We start from the raw sequence: 18,044 nt of genomic DNA, 5'->3' as shown, positions 1-18,044 counted from the left end.
ACACTACTGAAAGATAACTACAAAGTATATCAAAGTGCAAACGGAAAGAATCACAGAAAAAAAAATTTCTGAAAGAAAGAAGTGGGTTTTCTTCTTTGGTGTGTCAAAGTTGAATTGAGCAAGCTTATGTGCAAAACTTATAGAATATGAAAGATGCCACTGAGTGTAATACGTGTTTTGTAAAATCTTTTTATAAAGTCTATAATAATAATAATAATAATAATAATAATAATAATAATAATAATAATAATAATAATAATAATAATAATAAGAAGAAGAAGAAGAAGAAGAAGAAGAAGAAGAAAAGACTGTCCTAGTTTTCAGTATGAAAAGATAAATAAACATGAAATTATACTTCAAAGTTTGAAAACATGTTACTTTGGTCAAGAAATAGCACTTCGGGTACTGGACACATGAATATTCTACCTGGAATAGTGGACATGATTAACACATTATAAAATTCTTCACTAATGCTTTAAAGTTGATATCATATGTATTACTTACGAGATACTGAGCATGACTATTTTACCGGGTCTTTCCCGATCAGAACGTGTCTTAGAAACAAGATCCAGACTTTGTGGCCTGTTCATACGTCGTTACTCATCCTTTAATCTATGCTATATGGCAAGGATAATGTTTGTTTCATCGCCAATAATGCTGGTCTTCACGAATAGGTTCCTTTATTTTTCTTTCACTGCTCCCCAATAGTCCTCACGACAGTAAACATTTCGTTGCATACATCAATTGGTTTTCCTCTTTGGTCATATTTGTTATAATGATGAGCCGCGGTGGCTCAGTGGTAGAGCGTTCACCTCTGGGGCTTAGGGTCTCTAGTTCGATCCCAGCTAGCGCTAAGTAAACTTTGTGGTGAACAAACAGCAGATGCATGGGTTTTCTCGAGGTTCTCCCGTTTCCTCCCACTTCATTCATTCCATCCATTTCTCATCACTGTTTGTTTTAGCCTAGCCAGCATAATCGTGGGACGTAAAACTCAAAGATTTTTTTGTTATAATGATAGTTTAATATTTTCCAGCTTATTAGTTGGTCTAGTGAGTCAAATATCGCTAGTTAAAGGGATCGACTTCAAAGGGGAGACACCCCTATTTCAAGTTTTTTTGATATGTAGTTGTTAACACACGTACTTCTTCCGTGAGTCTCTTCGTGCCTAAGTGGTAAGCATTTTAATCCTTTTGAACGAGACTTGAGATCGAAGTTTATATGCTTTTTCTGCATAGGGCTTCCTTTACAGCTCACAGATGACGAGAAGAACCCTAAAACAGGGACAAGCGGGGAAAAGTCAACGACAGGGTCAAGTTCATTTTCGGTTTTTGAGGTGTGGTCTATACTTAGATGTCGTCTGCTACTCCGGGTAGTTATCTGTGTGCTATTCCGTGTTGTCATTTGAAACCCCCGTGCGAAAAGTGGGCGAGCCCATACCTACGTCACACTACTTCTGCTAGGGTTCTTCTCGTCATCTGTGAGCTGTACTGGACACTGATGCTTGAAATGAGATCATCCACACGCTGAACAATTTACCGATTTGTATGGAAAATTTCTTGTAGTTGGTCTTTTTCTGTTTGCTTGATATGATAATTGGCCAATACACGTCTCTTGTTTATAGAAGATTTGCCACTTCTAGGTCTAGGAGTACAACTTAGCTAATGATATCTGTTGCTTCACTAGTCGCTAACTCAGATATTGCAAGCAATTTTTTTTTTTTACGTTTCATCTTATTTCTTATACTGTACATAATTTGATCACGAGACGCATCCAAGGGCGCCGGTTTCTCTGAAAATTGGGGGGGGGGCATTCAGATGCAGAAGGCATATATGAGGATTTTAAGACAAATTGCATCAAATTATGCCAAATATTGTATATTCTTAAATACAATAAGGGGGGTCCACATGAGTTTTCAGGGGTTCGGCCTCCCAAGAATCGGCGCCCTTGGATGCATCATGCCAGAATTCCACGAATTTACATTTGTTTGATTGTCCCTTTGATTCAAAGATGTGTTCTTGATGAGGTGTTCTATTTGTTGCTTCATATTGTAAAACTTATATTGTTCCACTGTAAAATCTATAACAGTTCTGAACTAGTTACACAAAAATAATAAAGTCGATAATTTGCATACAAGCAACTAGTAGTTTTAATTTGGTAGGTCATGCTGAACTATCCATCGCCGATATCAAAATATTGAAATTTTTGCGTTTGACGTCATTTGCCAAGCAGTAATGCTACAATCGTTTTAAGTACTTATCTACATCCATGTTTATCCAGTATTCAAGAGTTCAACAAAATTATACATGTCTCTTCATTCCGTCAGGTTGTTATTTGTCTTTTTAAAACTTGCAATTACTCAACCCACCAGATAGTACTTCCTAAGGTCTCCTAGTGTTAAGTCTTATGCAGGTGGAAGGTGGTTCAGTAGTAAAACGTTTACCTCTAGTGCGTGGGGTCCCTGGTTCGATCCCCGGCTTAGTAAGTTTATGCTGGACAACAAGGTGTTCATGGATTTTCCAGGAGTACTCGTATTTCCTCCCACTTTCCCATTCCACCAATTCTTCCATCATCATTCACTTGTTTTAATCATTGTCTTTCTTAGCCTAAAGGGCATAATCGTTGGACGTTAATCCGAAATATTTCACTTTATTTTTTTGTTCGTAACTCAACACCGAAAATCATGTGCCTCTACCGAGCAACGAATTCATAATCGCAAATATTTTCTAATGATCTTGGATCAATTGCCAGATATATATGCTGATATCTCGTACACTCTAGAACTGTGTCTCTCAGAAAACTCTTAGAGAACAAAGAACTAAAGATCTCAGTTGTACAAACTGGATTCATTTCTTGAGTTTATCTTTTCTTTGAAAATGTCATCGTCCTAATTGCATTAACAAGGAAAGCAAATATTAAAACAGCTTATAATTACGATGAGGTTTTGAATATACGTACAATTATATATTACTTTCTTTAAGATAAAACGTATGCGTATGAATGATGTGATGCGCACTTAGTTTATGTATTGTGCTTCACTTAAATCAGCAGTAAAAATAGAATTTTATCCTAGTGGGTAGATAACCGAACATGCAAGATTGTATTGTATATTATATATCTGTTAGGCATTAATTAGTTCATTGTTTACTCATTTTATAGTTTAAAGGTCGTTACAAGATTCTGCAAGATTAATTCACATTTTAAACAATAATTTAAATACTAACTAGGTATTAACAATATTAAAAGTGTTGAAAGTATTTCACTCTTACAATCTTGAACTTTGAATAACACATTATCCTTATCAAATAATTAACTGTAGGAAATCGTGTTTTTCAGTACTTTCGCTACTAATTATGAACAATCTAGGTTCTAATTTGTAAGTAAAGCACACGCCTAACTATTCGTAAATTTTAAATATTGAAACTCATAAACAAGTTAGTTACTCGCTTACCTGCATCAGGATAAAAGAATGGTTTACATCCACAGAATTTGATGGTGTGATTAGCCTTACAGTCCACGAAGCAATTGTCGAAACTGTAACGAGGCGTGTATATGAGACGCACTTCGTCTTTGAACAGGCAAATTCTTTGGTCAGAGTTCACTGGTCGAATGTCTTCTTCGCTGTACGTGGTCTGGACTTTGAGACTTAGAAAGGCTTCCGTTTGAGGCTCCACAAACACATGAGGTGACGAGTCATCCATATAATCAAAGGGCTTGTCAACTGCAACCTTTTAAAAGATACATAAAAAAGAATTAGGACACGTTTAAAAATTTGTGATGACAGTAATCAAGAGAGAAAGTAAACAAGTAAAACAAAGACTTATGGTGGATGACGCCTGCTGAACTCGGTGATGTAGGTCAAAGCATAGAGTCATTTATGAGGCTCTATGAGACATGGACATACAGCTTAACGTGGAATTAAAACCACATGAGATCCCACCGGGAATCGAACCCTGGTCTCCCGTACTAACGAACCTTCTAATCACCTAGATCAAGTACACCGCTTGGTTCACTTTTGTTTCACCTATAACCATGATGGCAACGTATATCACTGTCTCTATATTGTCTTAAATGTAGGCGAAAAGAAAATACCTGTCTTGCCTATTTGTAATCTTTCGGGAGACGGATACTTATTTGAGAGTTTTTTTTTTTTTTTTAATTTAAAACATTCCAATTTTTATAACTCAATTCACAATTGTTACGGCATATGAAGTAAGGACCAGCTTTGACGTATTTATTTCATGTAGAAATTTAATGAGTCCTCGATGGAAGCCAAGTAGCCTTCAGACTTCACTGCCTGGTATTATTAACAGTCATATTCTATTGTGCGTTCCTAGCTGACTTAACATCGAAAGGTAAATTAACTATTATTGCTTTGCTGTTATTGAGGAAGTCTTTGTACTTGTTAATAATTTGTAATAAAAAGTGGTAGCGACCTTTAAGAACCTTCACCTTTAACAATCTCACACGCGACGCTTTTAGTTTGCTTTGTTAGATCAATTGCTTCTCTCAATTGGTTCGACCTTATTGGCCCCTCATAGTCAGGCTACTACATTTGTACATTGTACAAGACATTGCCCGTTCCGTTCGTTTACCCACGACACGATGTTACGACAAGAAAGTAATGAATATAGAAGAAAGTACTTTGACGCAAATGAGCCTTCATTTGGTACGTTTACCTGTCAACATTAGCAAGCACAGGAGGAAGTTTTGGAACTTTTCTGTTGAGTCGATGAAATGTGAAAACACGGACTTGATCAATGTCACTTTTAATAATCGACCACGCTCAGAAAATCATGTGATGTCACCACCTTCTCATGCTGATGACAGAGGGACAATCGGGTAAAAAGCAATTGAGAGAGCGTGAGCTTGGTCTTTGGATCTCAACCACGAAACGGGAAACACCGGAGTCTCCGTGCCTTTGGTCCGGCATTCGATGGTTGGTTGTCGGACAAGTCTTCATCACGGATATCATTAAGACGTCCCGACCTGCAAGTCACTGGAACTTCGAGGACAGCGCTTAAACATCACCTATGAGTAAGAGGGAGGAGATTGGAAATACTTCGAATTAGAGGAGGGCGAAGGGCGCTGATTTCTCTGTAAATTGGGGGGGGCATTCAGATGCAGACGGCATATATTTGAGGAGTTTAAGACAAATTGCATTCAAACTATGCAAAATATTGTAAATTCACAAATACAATGAGGGGGCCTACATGAGCTTAGGGGGCCCCGGGCCACCTGGCGCCCTTGGGGATGACTGTTCTAAATTAGTTGCTATTCCTTTGCTCTATCATCTAATCCTTTAACGCCCTTATTCCTACCAATTCTCAATGAAAATGCACTGGCTATTTTCAAATTATTTTAACACTAAATTCATACTCGTTACCCTGTCTAACTGCTTATGGTTCTGGTCGCCCAAGACCAGTGGTGGAGTCACCCCCATTATACATGTGCTTTATTTCAAACAAATTTGATATTGTTATCCCGCACCACTTGGGTGCCTCTCATTACAATCCCAACATTTAAGCTGTATCGGAACACAATATTAAAAACGGACAAAATGGCTTCAAAGAAAGAAAATGCAATAATTTAAAGAAGATAACCAAACATAACATTAATTATGATATTAGAGTACCAACGGAAATACTGTATCATAAATGTATATATACACAGAAATTAACTGCAGGAAAATTAGGTGGCGGCCATGATGATTATTGAAGTTATCAAGTAGTTCTTATGTTATACTGTAAGCCAAGAGGTGTTTAATGCATAGCCAGCGGGTCAGAAATGGACCACGCACTTAGCAAAAGAATACGATTAAATTAAGATAGGTGACAACAACTTGCAGTTGTAAATACCATTAGTGTTACCGAGAAGCGCAACAACGAGGGGTCCACAGGTCTAGTCCCCCCAAAACTTCCTAAATGAACATATATTTGTACACTTTTTCTTTATACTTGTTTAACAGGGAAATAATTGATGTAACATGAAGACTTCTTCCTGTACTCTTACACTTCATCTGTACTCTTTCTTTTATAAAAGCAAAATAGTTACCATTTTTTCCTGAAAATATAGGTGGGAATACTTTACAATTACTTAGTGTTTTCGAGTGCAGAATAATACCCATTCAATACTACATGAACGTAGTGGTTTGTAGAATTGGTCCCTCAATTCTCTAAAAGCTTGAACACGTCCCAACAAAAATTTCTGAGTGCGTGCCAGGACAAGAGCTGAAGCTGTCTAGTCTCGAAAAAGTAACGTGAAAGTTGTGTTCCGTCTCGGGAAGTGTATTTATTTCTACTGCAAGAGCTCTGTCTCGATCTGTATCTTACTATTAATTTTTGTTCCATCTCGTCTTGTGAGCAATCATAAATACCATTTTGTAGCTTAATGAGCTATGAGCATAACCCGCACTGTCTAACGGGCTGAAGCGTTGAATCTTATACCATAATCCTTATAACCGTTTGTCTTATGAAGATTCATGCTGTTGGTAGTAATGTATTTATTTATTGACCGACTCTCTTTTATGTTACGTACTAACAAGGAGAAAGCAGACTTTGGCAAATTAACTTCGACACCAACTTTCGCGAGGACCATCTTAAACGTCTTAAAGTTTTCTACTCGCAGGACATATGATACAACGCGTACATTTACAAAGTCACAGCGTGGCAGAATGAGGAGCATCTACGGCTCACGTGCAGAGAGGCCCGGATTCGATTCCCGCTCTGGTCAAATTTTCCGTTTTTCCTTTAATCAATAAAGTAGCCATTTGTAACTACGAGTAAAAAATTAATTCACCATATGTTTATAATGCACAAAAGAATAGAAATGTTCAAATCAGTTGTAAAACCTTTCAATGTTCAATGTTAACTGGCAACAAAATGTAAGATTTTCAGAAAAAAACATTGATATCACGAGTTATATTATGGTTACTACTGTCATGTATAAAATGTTCTTGACGCTTCGTTTCTATATCTATGGACAGTGTGCGAATTACGGGGAGGATGAGAAGAAACCCCCTTTCGTAATTCTGGATGTATGCTATAACCAAAGGGGATTTCCCCCTCATCTCCCTTGTAATTCGCACACTGTCATCATATGTAGGCACGAAGCATCAAGAACATTTGTTACACAACGACTGTGGTAACAATAATACAACTCGTGATATCAATATATTTACGAAGTAGCTTACATTCTGTTTCTAATTAACTTGGAATATTGAAAGATTTTACAAGTGATTTGAACATTTCTATTGTTTTATCCATTATAGACATATAGTGAATTAATATTTTACTTGTAATTACAAATGGTTACTTTAATGATTAAAACAACAGAAAAAATTGACTCGAGCGGGAACCGAACCCGGGACCCTTTGCACGTGAGCCGTAGATCCTCCTCACTCTGCCACGGCGGAAGTTGGGAACTTTACGCATCGTATCATACGTAGGGCAAGTCGAAAACTTTATGACGCTTTTTCTTCGCTATTTCTGGCTATTGTACTTTCCCAGTTTGTAATATTAACACTTTAAATGTGCACTACTGCCTCGCAAAAGATGGTCCCGAAGTTCATTTACCAAAGTTTGCTTTCTCCTTGTAAGTTTTATTAGTAGAGATTAACACACGAATCACTATTGCGACACTCAATCCCTATTTTCTCATCTTGGGACCTGCAAAAACTTGTTTTACTTTCTTGTTTCTCTTTCCATTCACATTGTACGATAGTCATTCGATTTCTGGGCACTCTCGAGGAAACATTTTAAAAAGTACAAAAGGAATAAAATACATATTACATATATACCTTTAAATGTACAAAATTAATATAGTTATTACATAACTTGAATGATCAGCTAAAATCATTTGAACGTGAGTTGCTGCTCTCGGAACAAACTAAAAAGCGAAGGATTGACATACTTCTCACCTTGTGGTAAATACGAAAGAAGTTCTAGAGAGTCTGGTACAAAACATAGTACCGAATAATTTTAGTGCTTGAAGACTGAATTCGAAGAAAAGTTCCACGATGTCACGTCTATCGAAAAATAAGGTCTCCTGACGCGACGCTGAAAAAGTGCCAGCCCATTTGAAGATAGAATTAACTGAAGCTCAGTATGATTTAGCTTCAAGTCAAAATTTCAGTGGAGTGGGTGACCCTAAATTTTGCAAATCAGATATTTGTCTGCGCGGTTCTTAGAAACTCTGCGAATATGCATAGTACGTGATTTCCATGTTCGATAGTACGTATCAGTGTGAACACCTTTTCTTGCCTTTGAAAAGGATCAAGTCCCCACTGACGTACATATTGACAGACATCAGTGAGACCTTTGGTCCTAGTTCAACCTGCATATCTCCAGACATCGAATGCTGGTTGGGGAAGAAAGATGACCGGTGTTAGAAAGAAACAGCAGTTATTCATCTACTACCCAAATTTCCTTAATATTCTTCTATTTTTATAAAGGACCAAAGTGCTTGGTAAAATACTTTCTTTAGCTTTCGCTCCGCACTATATATACATAACGAACCAAATACCTCGACTGCATTGCTTGATGAAACTGGAAAATATCTTTCCTTTGATTGGTGATTGACTACCACCGACAGTCCTGTTCTGTAGCCACGAGAGCTTATTCTTCTGGGCAAATCCTCCATCTCAAACTTCTCCTTTCTTGTTTTCTCAATTCTGAAATTAAAGCAAATATAAGTTAATGATTTGCATTTCAGTTCTTTTGTCTTCGGAAATTTCATTGTGACTAATAATTAAATTTTGGCTAATCTATAGAAAGTTAAGGCATGTAATAAGTATTTTCGACTCTCACACGTAATTGATATATTAATCAAAATACAGATTCCCGAAAAAGAACTGTAGTTTGGCTAGGTAAGTATTGAATTATATGTTACATGATATAAATTGTGGGTTATTTTATTGCGTTTAACTGCTCAAATATGATGGCAGTATTTTTTCAAGGTCTGTTGAACCACCAGGGAAAAACACGTGAAATGGTGAAGCGGGAACTTTAAGTGATTGTAGTGCGCACAAATGCTACAAAAAGTTCAAATGAGATTTTTTTTTTGACGTACACAACGAGGGTAGAAAAGTGCGGAAATTTGTGTCCGAAAACAACCTTAATGAAGACATGAATCATATAAGTCATGAAAAGGGTAGAATATGATTTCGCAACTGTCTGATTTAGGCACGGACGTACGCAGGAATTTATTTCGGGAGGGGTCTAAAGCGTTTCGGGGGGGATCCAAATACAATTTGAGGCCAAATTATATGAAAATTTCTAAAATTGCCCCTAAAAGTAGACTACATTTACAAAAAAGTCGTGATTTCGGGGGGGGGGGGGTCCGGACACTACTGAGCAGACGTGTCAATAAATCAAGTTATATCACCTAGTTCACACTTGGCGGGCACTTCGATTGCACTCGATACATTTTCAAACTCGAGACTCCACAATGATTGGATTGCAGCTTTTTTTTATGGGAGATGTGCGAATCACATAATTCAAACTTGGCGGACACTTCAATTGCGTTCAATATGTTTTCACGCTCGCTACTCTATAATGATTGAACAGCAGACTCGTTGCTTTTTGTATGGGAGATGGGGAGATGTGCGAATCTCGTAGTTCAAACTTGGCGGACACTTCGATTGCACTCGGTATGTTTTCACGCTCGCTATTCCAAAATGATTGAACGACAAAGCCTGTCTTTTCGTCTAGGAAATATGCGAATCACATAGTTGACACTTGTCGGGCGCTTCGATTGCACTCGGTAAGTTTTCATGCTCGCCACTCCAGAATGGTTGAACGGTAGAGCCTATCTTTTGATATGGAAGATGTGTGACCTCCTATGAAGAGATTTGCAATATCTGCGTTTCAGTTTTTCACATGGTTCTGTGGTGACTTAACGGTGGTTGTAAAAATAACGGCCTTGTGGTTTTTACGGTGAAGTAACAGAAATGGTGTCGGGAGAAACGAAACAAACAAACAAACACATGTCATAGTATGCACTTATCTTCTCTAAATCTCACCATCCTTTTTCGGAGAATATGTATACTAAAAATAACACTTATATTGTACGTGGCAGGAGGCAACTGCCCTATATTTTTACTCATCCTTATTTTTAGTATTTTATTAGTATTTTTATTTCCAATTATTATTTTCAATTATTTCCATATATTGGGATTATTTTCACTTAATTATTATAAATAGCAAATGTATCACAGCATGAGAGGTAATTTTAATTTTATGGTATTACCAATCTTACGCATAAAATGTGCATTCATTAAGGCTTAGGTTTACCAAACAACACTCCTTTATTTACCTTGTCTGTCCGTCCGGGAGACAAAAATGTCCGTCTGTCCGGTGACCAAAAACCTCAAGAACTACCGTACTTAATGTAAGGTATCACCATCAGTTGTGGCCGAAATGTAAAGGGTCAAGTGTTAAGAATCAAAGTCATTGATGAAGGTGATCCATTCACAGGAAGTGATACAAATGAACCATTTCCGGCTTTATCGTTAATCAATGTAAAGCGAAAACGGTAATAGATAGCGGGAAATAGTTTCCTACAACCGATTAAGCATCCCAAGAATATACTTGATCTCGACACATAACATTCTATTAAAACCGGAAGAAATAGAAATCCAGAACAACTTCCGGTTTCAATTTTGGTTCACATTGACGGCTTAATTAAACGTTGCAAGAATATATTCCGTCTTTACTGTAATCTCTTTACAAAAACAGGAAAAACCCAGACGTGATGAATATGCACTACCACTTCAGGTTTGAATACTAACTGATAAATTATCACGTCCTATAAACCAAACTCCTTTATGTGTTGTACACGGGACACAGCTAGTTGTTTACTTATACATAGTACAGAGTGGTTCTTTTAAAACTCACGGATTTCATTTGGGTCTAGAATTTCTATCTGAGGTCCAATTTTCATGCGGTTTGTGGTAAATGATCAAGTAAGGATGGAAGATTTATGGGACTATGTTAACTGGTTCAAATTCATCCGGGGTAATATCGGCCACGCCTCAAGAAAAACAGCAAATATATGCCAGTGTACCTTGCAATTGGAATGAGATTTTGGATTTCTGAAGCGAAATTGCAGAATACAAATTAAGTGTTTGTGAGAATACAAATTAAATGTTAGCGGTAACACCCAAAAGTCCCATGTTGAATAGCTACAGCCGATTTCTTGCGACAAACAACGGAGAGATTTCTTGGGTGAGAGAGTTCGACGCCTCTAGCAGTTCAGCAGGATTGAGTTCCAGTTGTTGGCTGTTACCAGAACATCCAGGTTCCTCCAGGGCAAACCCTTCATCGTTACAGATGACCAGGATGACGCCAGCCTCGTTGGAATTATCAGGCTAGTGCTCATTTCTATTTCTTAATTACATCCTTTCTCTCTCGCAAGTCTTTCCCACAACTAGTCATTTTTCAAATTAGAAACATTTGAATTTTATTTAAATTCAACCACAATTTTACAGTTAAGTACCGTGTTGTGTATCAGTTTCATCCCCATTTGGTTGCATTCATTTAATAAGGATTCTGAGCTACAACTGATGACACAGCACCGGCACAAAGGTATATTATGTTACTATCTCTGGCAGAACGTGAGGCAAATTTATTTCTAAATGACCTTCGAGAAGCAATAACAGATTCCGTTTACCAAAAACTTTTAACGATAAACTCACATTGCTCCAAAGAGTACATTATTCTCACTGTGTGCTGATTATACAGTAGCACAGAATTGTACAGCGCAATTCCCAATACAAAGGCCCAGTTTCCTATTTCTTTTTCTTATTGACTTGGCGAGGTTTCCATGTACGAAGAAAACTCAAATCTTCACACCGCACAGCATTTGATTCGAATTCTAAAGTACATCGGCGAATATTTGTGGTTCTTCTTGAGGGGTGGTCAATATTACCTCGGATAAATTTAAACCAGTAAACATGATAAGATAAATTTCCCATCCTTCCTTGATCATTTGCCACAAATCGCATGAAAATCTGACTTCTGTTAGAAATTCTAGACCCAAATGAAATCCTTGAGTTTTAAAAGTATCACTCTGTATATTAGTCGTGATTTGTCGTTTAGCAACAAAACTATATTCAATCTTAACCGATGAGTGTCTTAAGATTTCTTCTTGATGAGGTACTATTAGTGATCGCGAGGAGTCGTGAAGCTTCATCTAGCTTTATCAATGCCACCACCCAATAGAACGTTAGGGTGTTTCCCGGTCGTCAACCCCCATCCATGAAGTTTTGCCAGTGTCGACTCTCCTGCTATACGGAGAACATCTTCTGAAGTGCAGTGTTGTTGGATTCGTTTTGTTGTTATTAGTCAGCCGGCCAAACACCGGAAATGTCAATAGAAAATGAACCGATGGCATTTGCGTGTTAGCAACAGGCATCCACCGTAGAGTCATAGTACATAGGCCCCTGTAACACGCCTTGCCGGATGCCAGGCTGAATTTTGGGTTGAAAGTACCCAAAATGGCGGAAACAAAATGGCGGACTCCAAATTCTTATCCTACACAAGAACTTCCTTATTTTGCGGTGGATCTTCAATATTTTGGCACCAAACCTAGGGTTTTCGGGGGCGAGCTATTCGCTCATACCACTGGTTCCTCTTTGTAGGTTTTCAAAATGGCGGAAAACAAGATGGTTGAATATTATTATTATTATTATTATTATTATTATTATTAATAATAATAATAATAATAATAATAATAATAATAATAATAATAATAAAGTAATACCCGTAGCTCGTATGGGACTCCTATACTAGAAGAAGACGGACTCTATAAGTTCTCTGGCGTTAATCCGACCCTGAACATAGTTGTAGTTTTTGTCCTATATAATTAATAGTACCTATGTAATTATTAAATATATTAATTAATATAATTAATTACAAGTTGAGGCACTAGAAGAAATTGTGCCATGTCTAAGTGTATATGACCATACTCATTATGCCAGATGGGCTCCAATTTACTTGGCTCAGTTGAAAACACTAGATCAAACATTTCCGGAAGTATACCATGAATTCATCAAAGGCAATTTTGTCGCCAAACGGACAAAAAATGCTTTCAATCAAGTACCGTTTGACCAAGCTACCGAGTGGATTAACAAATTATGTAAATTAGCAAACGGTATAATTGGTATCACACGAACTGACACGGCAAGAGATAGGTTTTGCATAACCTGGACTGAAAGATCTCGCATTTCGGACGAAACAAGGGAAATGTTTGGTATGGAAGTTGATGATTCTATCACAACCCGCAAAGACTCTCAAGTCTCAAGATTACACCGCGATGAGGAATATGTTCAAAGTCTAGTTGAACAGTTTAAGATATTTAACATGTTCTCCGTGTGTAAGAATGTTCCGCATCCTCTGGAGCGTGCAGATGAAGAAAATGTTATTGACCCACAAATGCTGGTTAGTTTATCGACAAATGACATAGCATCACCTGAAGTTCAGAAACATCTCCTGTCTGCAAAACAGCGAGGGGAAAATCTAGTGAAAACATTCTTGACAGAGAGGTTAATAAAACAGTGTCATTCTTTTCGTTTATAAAGAGACAGAATTTGCATCACTGTACAAAGTAGTTGTTACCACTCCACAAAATGAAATCAATAAAGTTTGACAGACAGCTGATACAACGTTTATTCTGTGCACAACAAGCAGGACGGGAAGTGCAACTGGAGGATATCCTTTCACATGAACTATCACCCGTTCCACTTTCCTTGGCAAAGAACGATGGATCGATGAACTTCACCACCAAGTCGAATTTGATAGACACAGGCGTGCCCACCCCCCAAAGCTGATGGCGCACTCCCCCCAAAAACTAATAATCTCTTCCCTCCTCAAAACTCAAGTCCTCTAAAAACAATTGCCTAGTGTAGCAGTAATTTTTATAGTACTAGTGATTGTTATTTTTGTTGTTGTTTTTATTTCCTGTAGTAGTATTATAGAATGCTTGTAGTAGTAGTAGGGGCAGTAGTAATTATAAAAATGGCATTACTTTTATTAGTAGTCTTGGTAGTGGGATATTGGATAAGGATATTGAAGGGTATAAAAACTTCTACACACTGTGTATGGCACAGGTTTTCTTTTTTTTACAATTAGTAGTATTTTTTTTCTATACAAAATATTGATATAATTCCCTTGTACATGAAAAGTAAGACGCAAATTACAAGTTATTGAGTTTGATACCAAAAGAAAATGTTATCCTCGAAATTAGCCTACAAAAAGAAGTCATATCCAACAAAAAACATTCCTGTAAAAGAGCCAAGTACGAGTGGCCTTAAAAAGAATTGAAATCACAAAAATAGGCGCCAAGTTCTGGTGGACAACAGTTACAAACACTCACTGGCTCACTTCAAATTTAGATTCGAAACGTGGCTGTTGTCTGTATGGTTACCACTAGCTCACAATCATGTCAAACTACTTTATAATTTTCAACAGACAACATAGGCAAGTTTCAAATCTAAATTTGAAAGTGATTCCTTGAGTATTTGTAACTGTTGTTCACCAGAACTTGGCGCCATCCTTTCACATAGCAACTTCATTCATAGAGTTTCTAAGCAGGTGGTAGGGGGATTCATTCTCGAGATTAAAAAAAATCGCATCGTGTTCCATTGTTATTCTGACGACAGCAAAATTACTTATTCGACATTAGAGTAAAATTCTTCCCCAATTTTTTTATTCCCCCCAATTTTTTTCTCGATGGCACAACTTGCGCCATTCATCCCCCCTGTGGGCGGCCCTTCTCTCTTAAAACGAACCAACTTTTCCTTTCATACGGCTACTTGCGCGGTACTTCATTCATCGAGTATTGAAGCAGGGGGTACGGGGGTTCACCCCGGAAAATTTTTGAAAATTAGCTTCTCAAAATCGTGTTTTAATGCTATTCCGGCAGTAAAATTGCTAGTTCGAAAGTAGAGTAAGGCTAGTTTCAGACGGAAGCATTTATCGTAGCATTTCTCGTAGCAAAAATCGTATCATCGATATCCTACCGTGTAAAGTAGCAAATACTATAGCATTTCCCATGCCATGGCATATTCTAAGCATTTCTTGTCGATAGAACCTGCTCTATTTCGTAGCTTTTTCCCCAACATTTCTGCTCCGATTGCAGCGCCGTGGTGTGGTAAAAGGAAGCGAAAGATTTTGTGCCAAATATCCATGCTCTTTGTTTTGTGTGGGAAATTGAATTGAAGTAAAGAAAAATGAGTTGGAGTAGGGATGCTCTTTGTCCACATACTTCTTTGTGACTTTCGTTTTTTAATATGACCGGTTTTTTTAATATGAGTATTGTTGTTACAATTATTATAGCTTTAGCTACCTTACGCTTAATTCCGGAGCCATAATTGCGCTCTTCTCCAGTGATTTGTTTGCTAAGTCACGACAGATGCTTATCAAAATGCTACCATTTAAAAGCACCATATACTTTTGATACCATAGAATATTATATGAAATTTTTGGCAGCACATCTGCTACGAGAAATGCTATGATAAATGCTTCCGTCTAAAACTAGCCTAAAATCCCCCCCAACATTTTTCTCAATGGCGGAGCTTGCGCCATACATCCCCCCTGTGGGCGGCCCTGGATAGACATACTAACAATAAACATTTCAGCCACAACACCAGTTTCTGATATTTCTACTTGTTTAATCATAGATGGTCATGCTTTGATGCATTGTGTTGGCAAACCTTCAGACTGCAAGACATTCAACGATTATGGAGAAAAAATTTCAGCTATAATTTTCTCGTACGTATCTCCAGAGGTTAAAAGAATTGCAATAACGTTTGACAGTTACCGACCTTTGATGCATTGTGTTGGCAAACCTTCAGACTGCAAGACATTCAACGATTATGGATAAAAAATTTCAGCTATAATTTTCTCGTACGTATCTCCAGAGGTTAAAAGAATTGCAATAACGTTTGACAGTTAAGAATCAGACTAGAAGGAAAAGAGATGATAAAAGAAAAAGACCTATAAGAAAAATCATTGGCGTTGGGAACACTCCACTTCCAGTTTCATGGGATCAGTATGTTGGTCTCAACAGCAACAAGGTTGACCTTGCATCCTTTATTGCAAGCCAATTACTTCAACTAGCATGTCAACACTTGCCAGAAAGCTGCGAATTGATAACTTGTGCTTCTCCTGATAAAGTTATCTCAAATTTGAAAGGGGAACTAAGGCATCTGGTGTCTAATCACGAGGAAGCAGACACTGCATGCACAAGAAGCTATTCGAGATAGTGAAATTGAACAGGTGATAGTGATGAGCAGGGACACTGATGTATTAGTTATGTTAATTCATTTCTTCGGTGAATGCTCCAAGAAGGTTTGGATGGCGGGAGGAACATCCAATATCAATGCTATTTCTGCGAATCTGAACAAGACTGTGAGGAAAAATCTGGTGGGTTTTCATTCATTAACGGGCTGCGATACGACGTCATCCTTTACCGGCCATGGAAAAAAGAGCTCCTGGAAAATATTCATTCAGTACCCACATCTCCTAGAAGGTGCCGGACGTGATTGATCAATGGAGGGCGTGGAGCTTTACTCTGCATCCTATCCATTTGGAGGTATCGACCGTGTTCAATACGAACAGTTTCTAGAAGGCAAGAAACAGTTGGAACATCTTCCACCTACAAAACATGCTCTTAAACTTCATTTCATTCGGTCAAACTATCCTGCTAAAATTTGGTTGCAACTGCCATCATGGATATTGAGAATTCCGAGGAAACTGGAGGATGGAGAAAGGACGATTCTAATCTCAAGGTTGTCTAGACAACTAAATCACCAGTCCCACAGGTATGCGTAGTTCTGATTTCGTGCGAATGTAAGAAAAAGTGTCATCTGCCGTCTTGCAAATGCAGGCGTTCGACTCCACCACAACTATGCTTGCCTACATGCGGGTGCAATGGTATTGGTTGCCTTAATCCAACGGGCAAGGATTAATAGGAACAAGGAAATTTGTTTCACATTGTATTGCATCTAAGACACTTGTCTGTTGCGATAACATGAAGTGGTAAGTGGACATATAATTTCTACAAAAATTGTTCTTGTTTCTATACTTTAGTCAATATTGTTCTGAAATTACCAAACTGTATAAGAGTCATCCGAGAATGTTACTGCTATGACAAATTCAAACAAAAGTGCATAATTTCATTTAAGACCTTGTGTGTAAAAACGCTGTGTATCCTCTTAATCCATAATTTTACGTTTTTTTCTTTCATTGAAGAAGCGAGATGTTTGAAGTGTTCATCCGAAAATGGTCATCGATGACGAAGGTTTAAGTTTTCAATATATATATATATATATATATATATATATATATATATATATATATATATATATATATATATATATAAGGTTTAATATAATGAGTGTGTTTGCGTGAAAGAGAGAGAGAAAGTATTTAAGGATGGAAGATATCTCACCCCACTTTGAAACACTTGGAATTAAATTCGATTCTTGAATCACCGCGAAACCTCGTTTAATACTATAGAAAGTCGATCGGAAAACGAACCGTAGAATTTTATGCCCGCCATTCTGTTCCTCGACATTTTTGAAAACTCTTAGAGTGTAACAAATTAGTTAAACTTAAGAATTGACTCCAATACAAAATATTGAAAAATACACTGGTAAATAGGGCATTTCCCTGCAGATTACGAATGTCTTGTCAGCCGTTTTGATTTGTGTTCTCGTCAAAATTCAGCCTGGCATCCGGCAAGGTATGTTACAGGGACCTAAGTATCATGGCTCTACGGTGGATACCTCTGTCTAATTCGATTCTTTGGAATCTTCCGATAAAATAAAAATGAAGAGAAATGTACAATCTAGAAAATCGGAAGTTTTGAAAACATGTCAGACTATAAAACTTAAGACGGCTCTTTATGCATACACATTACGATTCAACCATCTTGTTTTCCGCCATTTTAAAGATATTCAGAATTAAATAGTTTGTAGAAACAAGCTTCCTGCGTATAAAATGTGATATTTCACATGACAATATTAAAAATACATTAAAGAGAAA

At 37.4% G+C, this 18,044-nt stretch overlaps 1 protein-coding gene across 1 annotated transcript in view; it reads right to left on the bottom strand.

Annotated features, from left to right (window-relative positions):
* The window catches only part of LOC145667956 (sodium channel protein Nach-like), a 58,145-nt gene that overhangs the window by 16,571 nt on the left and 23,530 nt on the right, over positions 1 to 18,044 (bottom strand). Inside the window, exons 3-4 of the mRNA XM_081735381.1 lie at positions 8,521 to 8,668; positions 3,449 to 3,725 (exon numbers count right to left, since the gene is read on the bottom strand). Coding sequence (XP_081591507.1) covers positions 3,449 to 3,725; positions 8,521 to 8,668 — 425 coding nt within the window. The remainder of the gene's footprint in view (positions 1 to 3,448; positions 3,726 to 8,520; positions 8,669 to 18,044) is intronic.

The sequence above is a fragment of the Thermobia domestica genome, chromosome 13, assembly GCF_964235325.1.
Source record: "Thermobia domestica chromosome 13, izTheDome1.hap1.1, whole genome shotgun sequence".
In the NCBI taxonomy this organism is placed as follows: domain Eukaryota; kingdom Metazoa; phylum Arthropoda; class Insecta; order Zygentoma; family Lepismatidae; genus Thermobia; species Thermobia domestica.
Note: the sequence above shows the minus strand (reverse complement) of the source record. Positions and strands in the feature narration are given on the sequence as shown.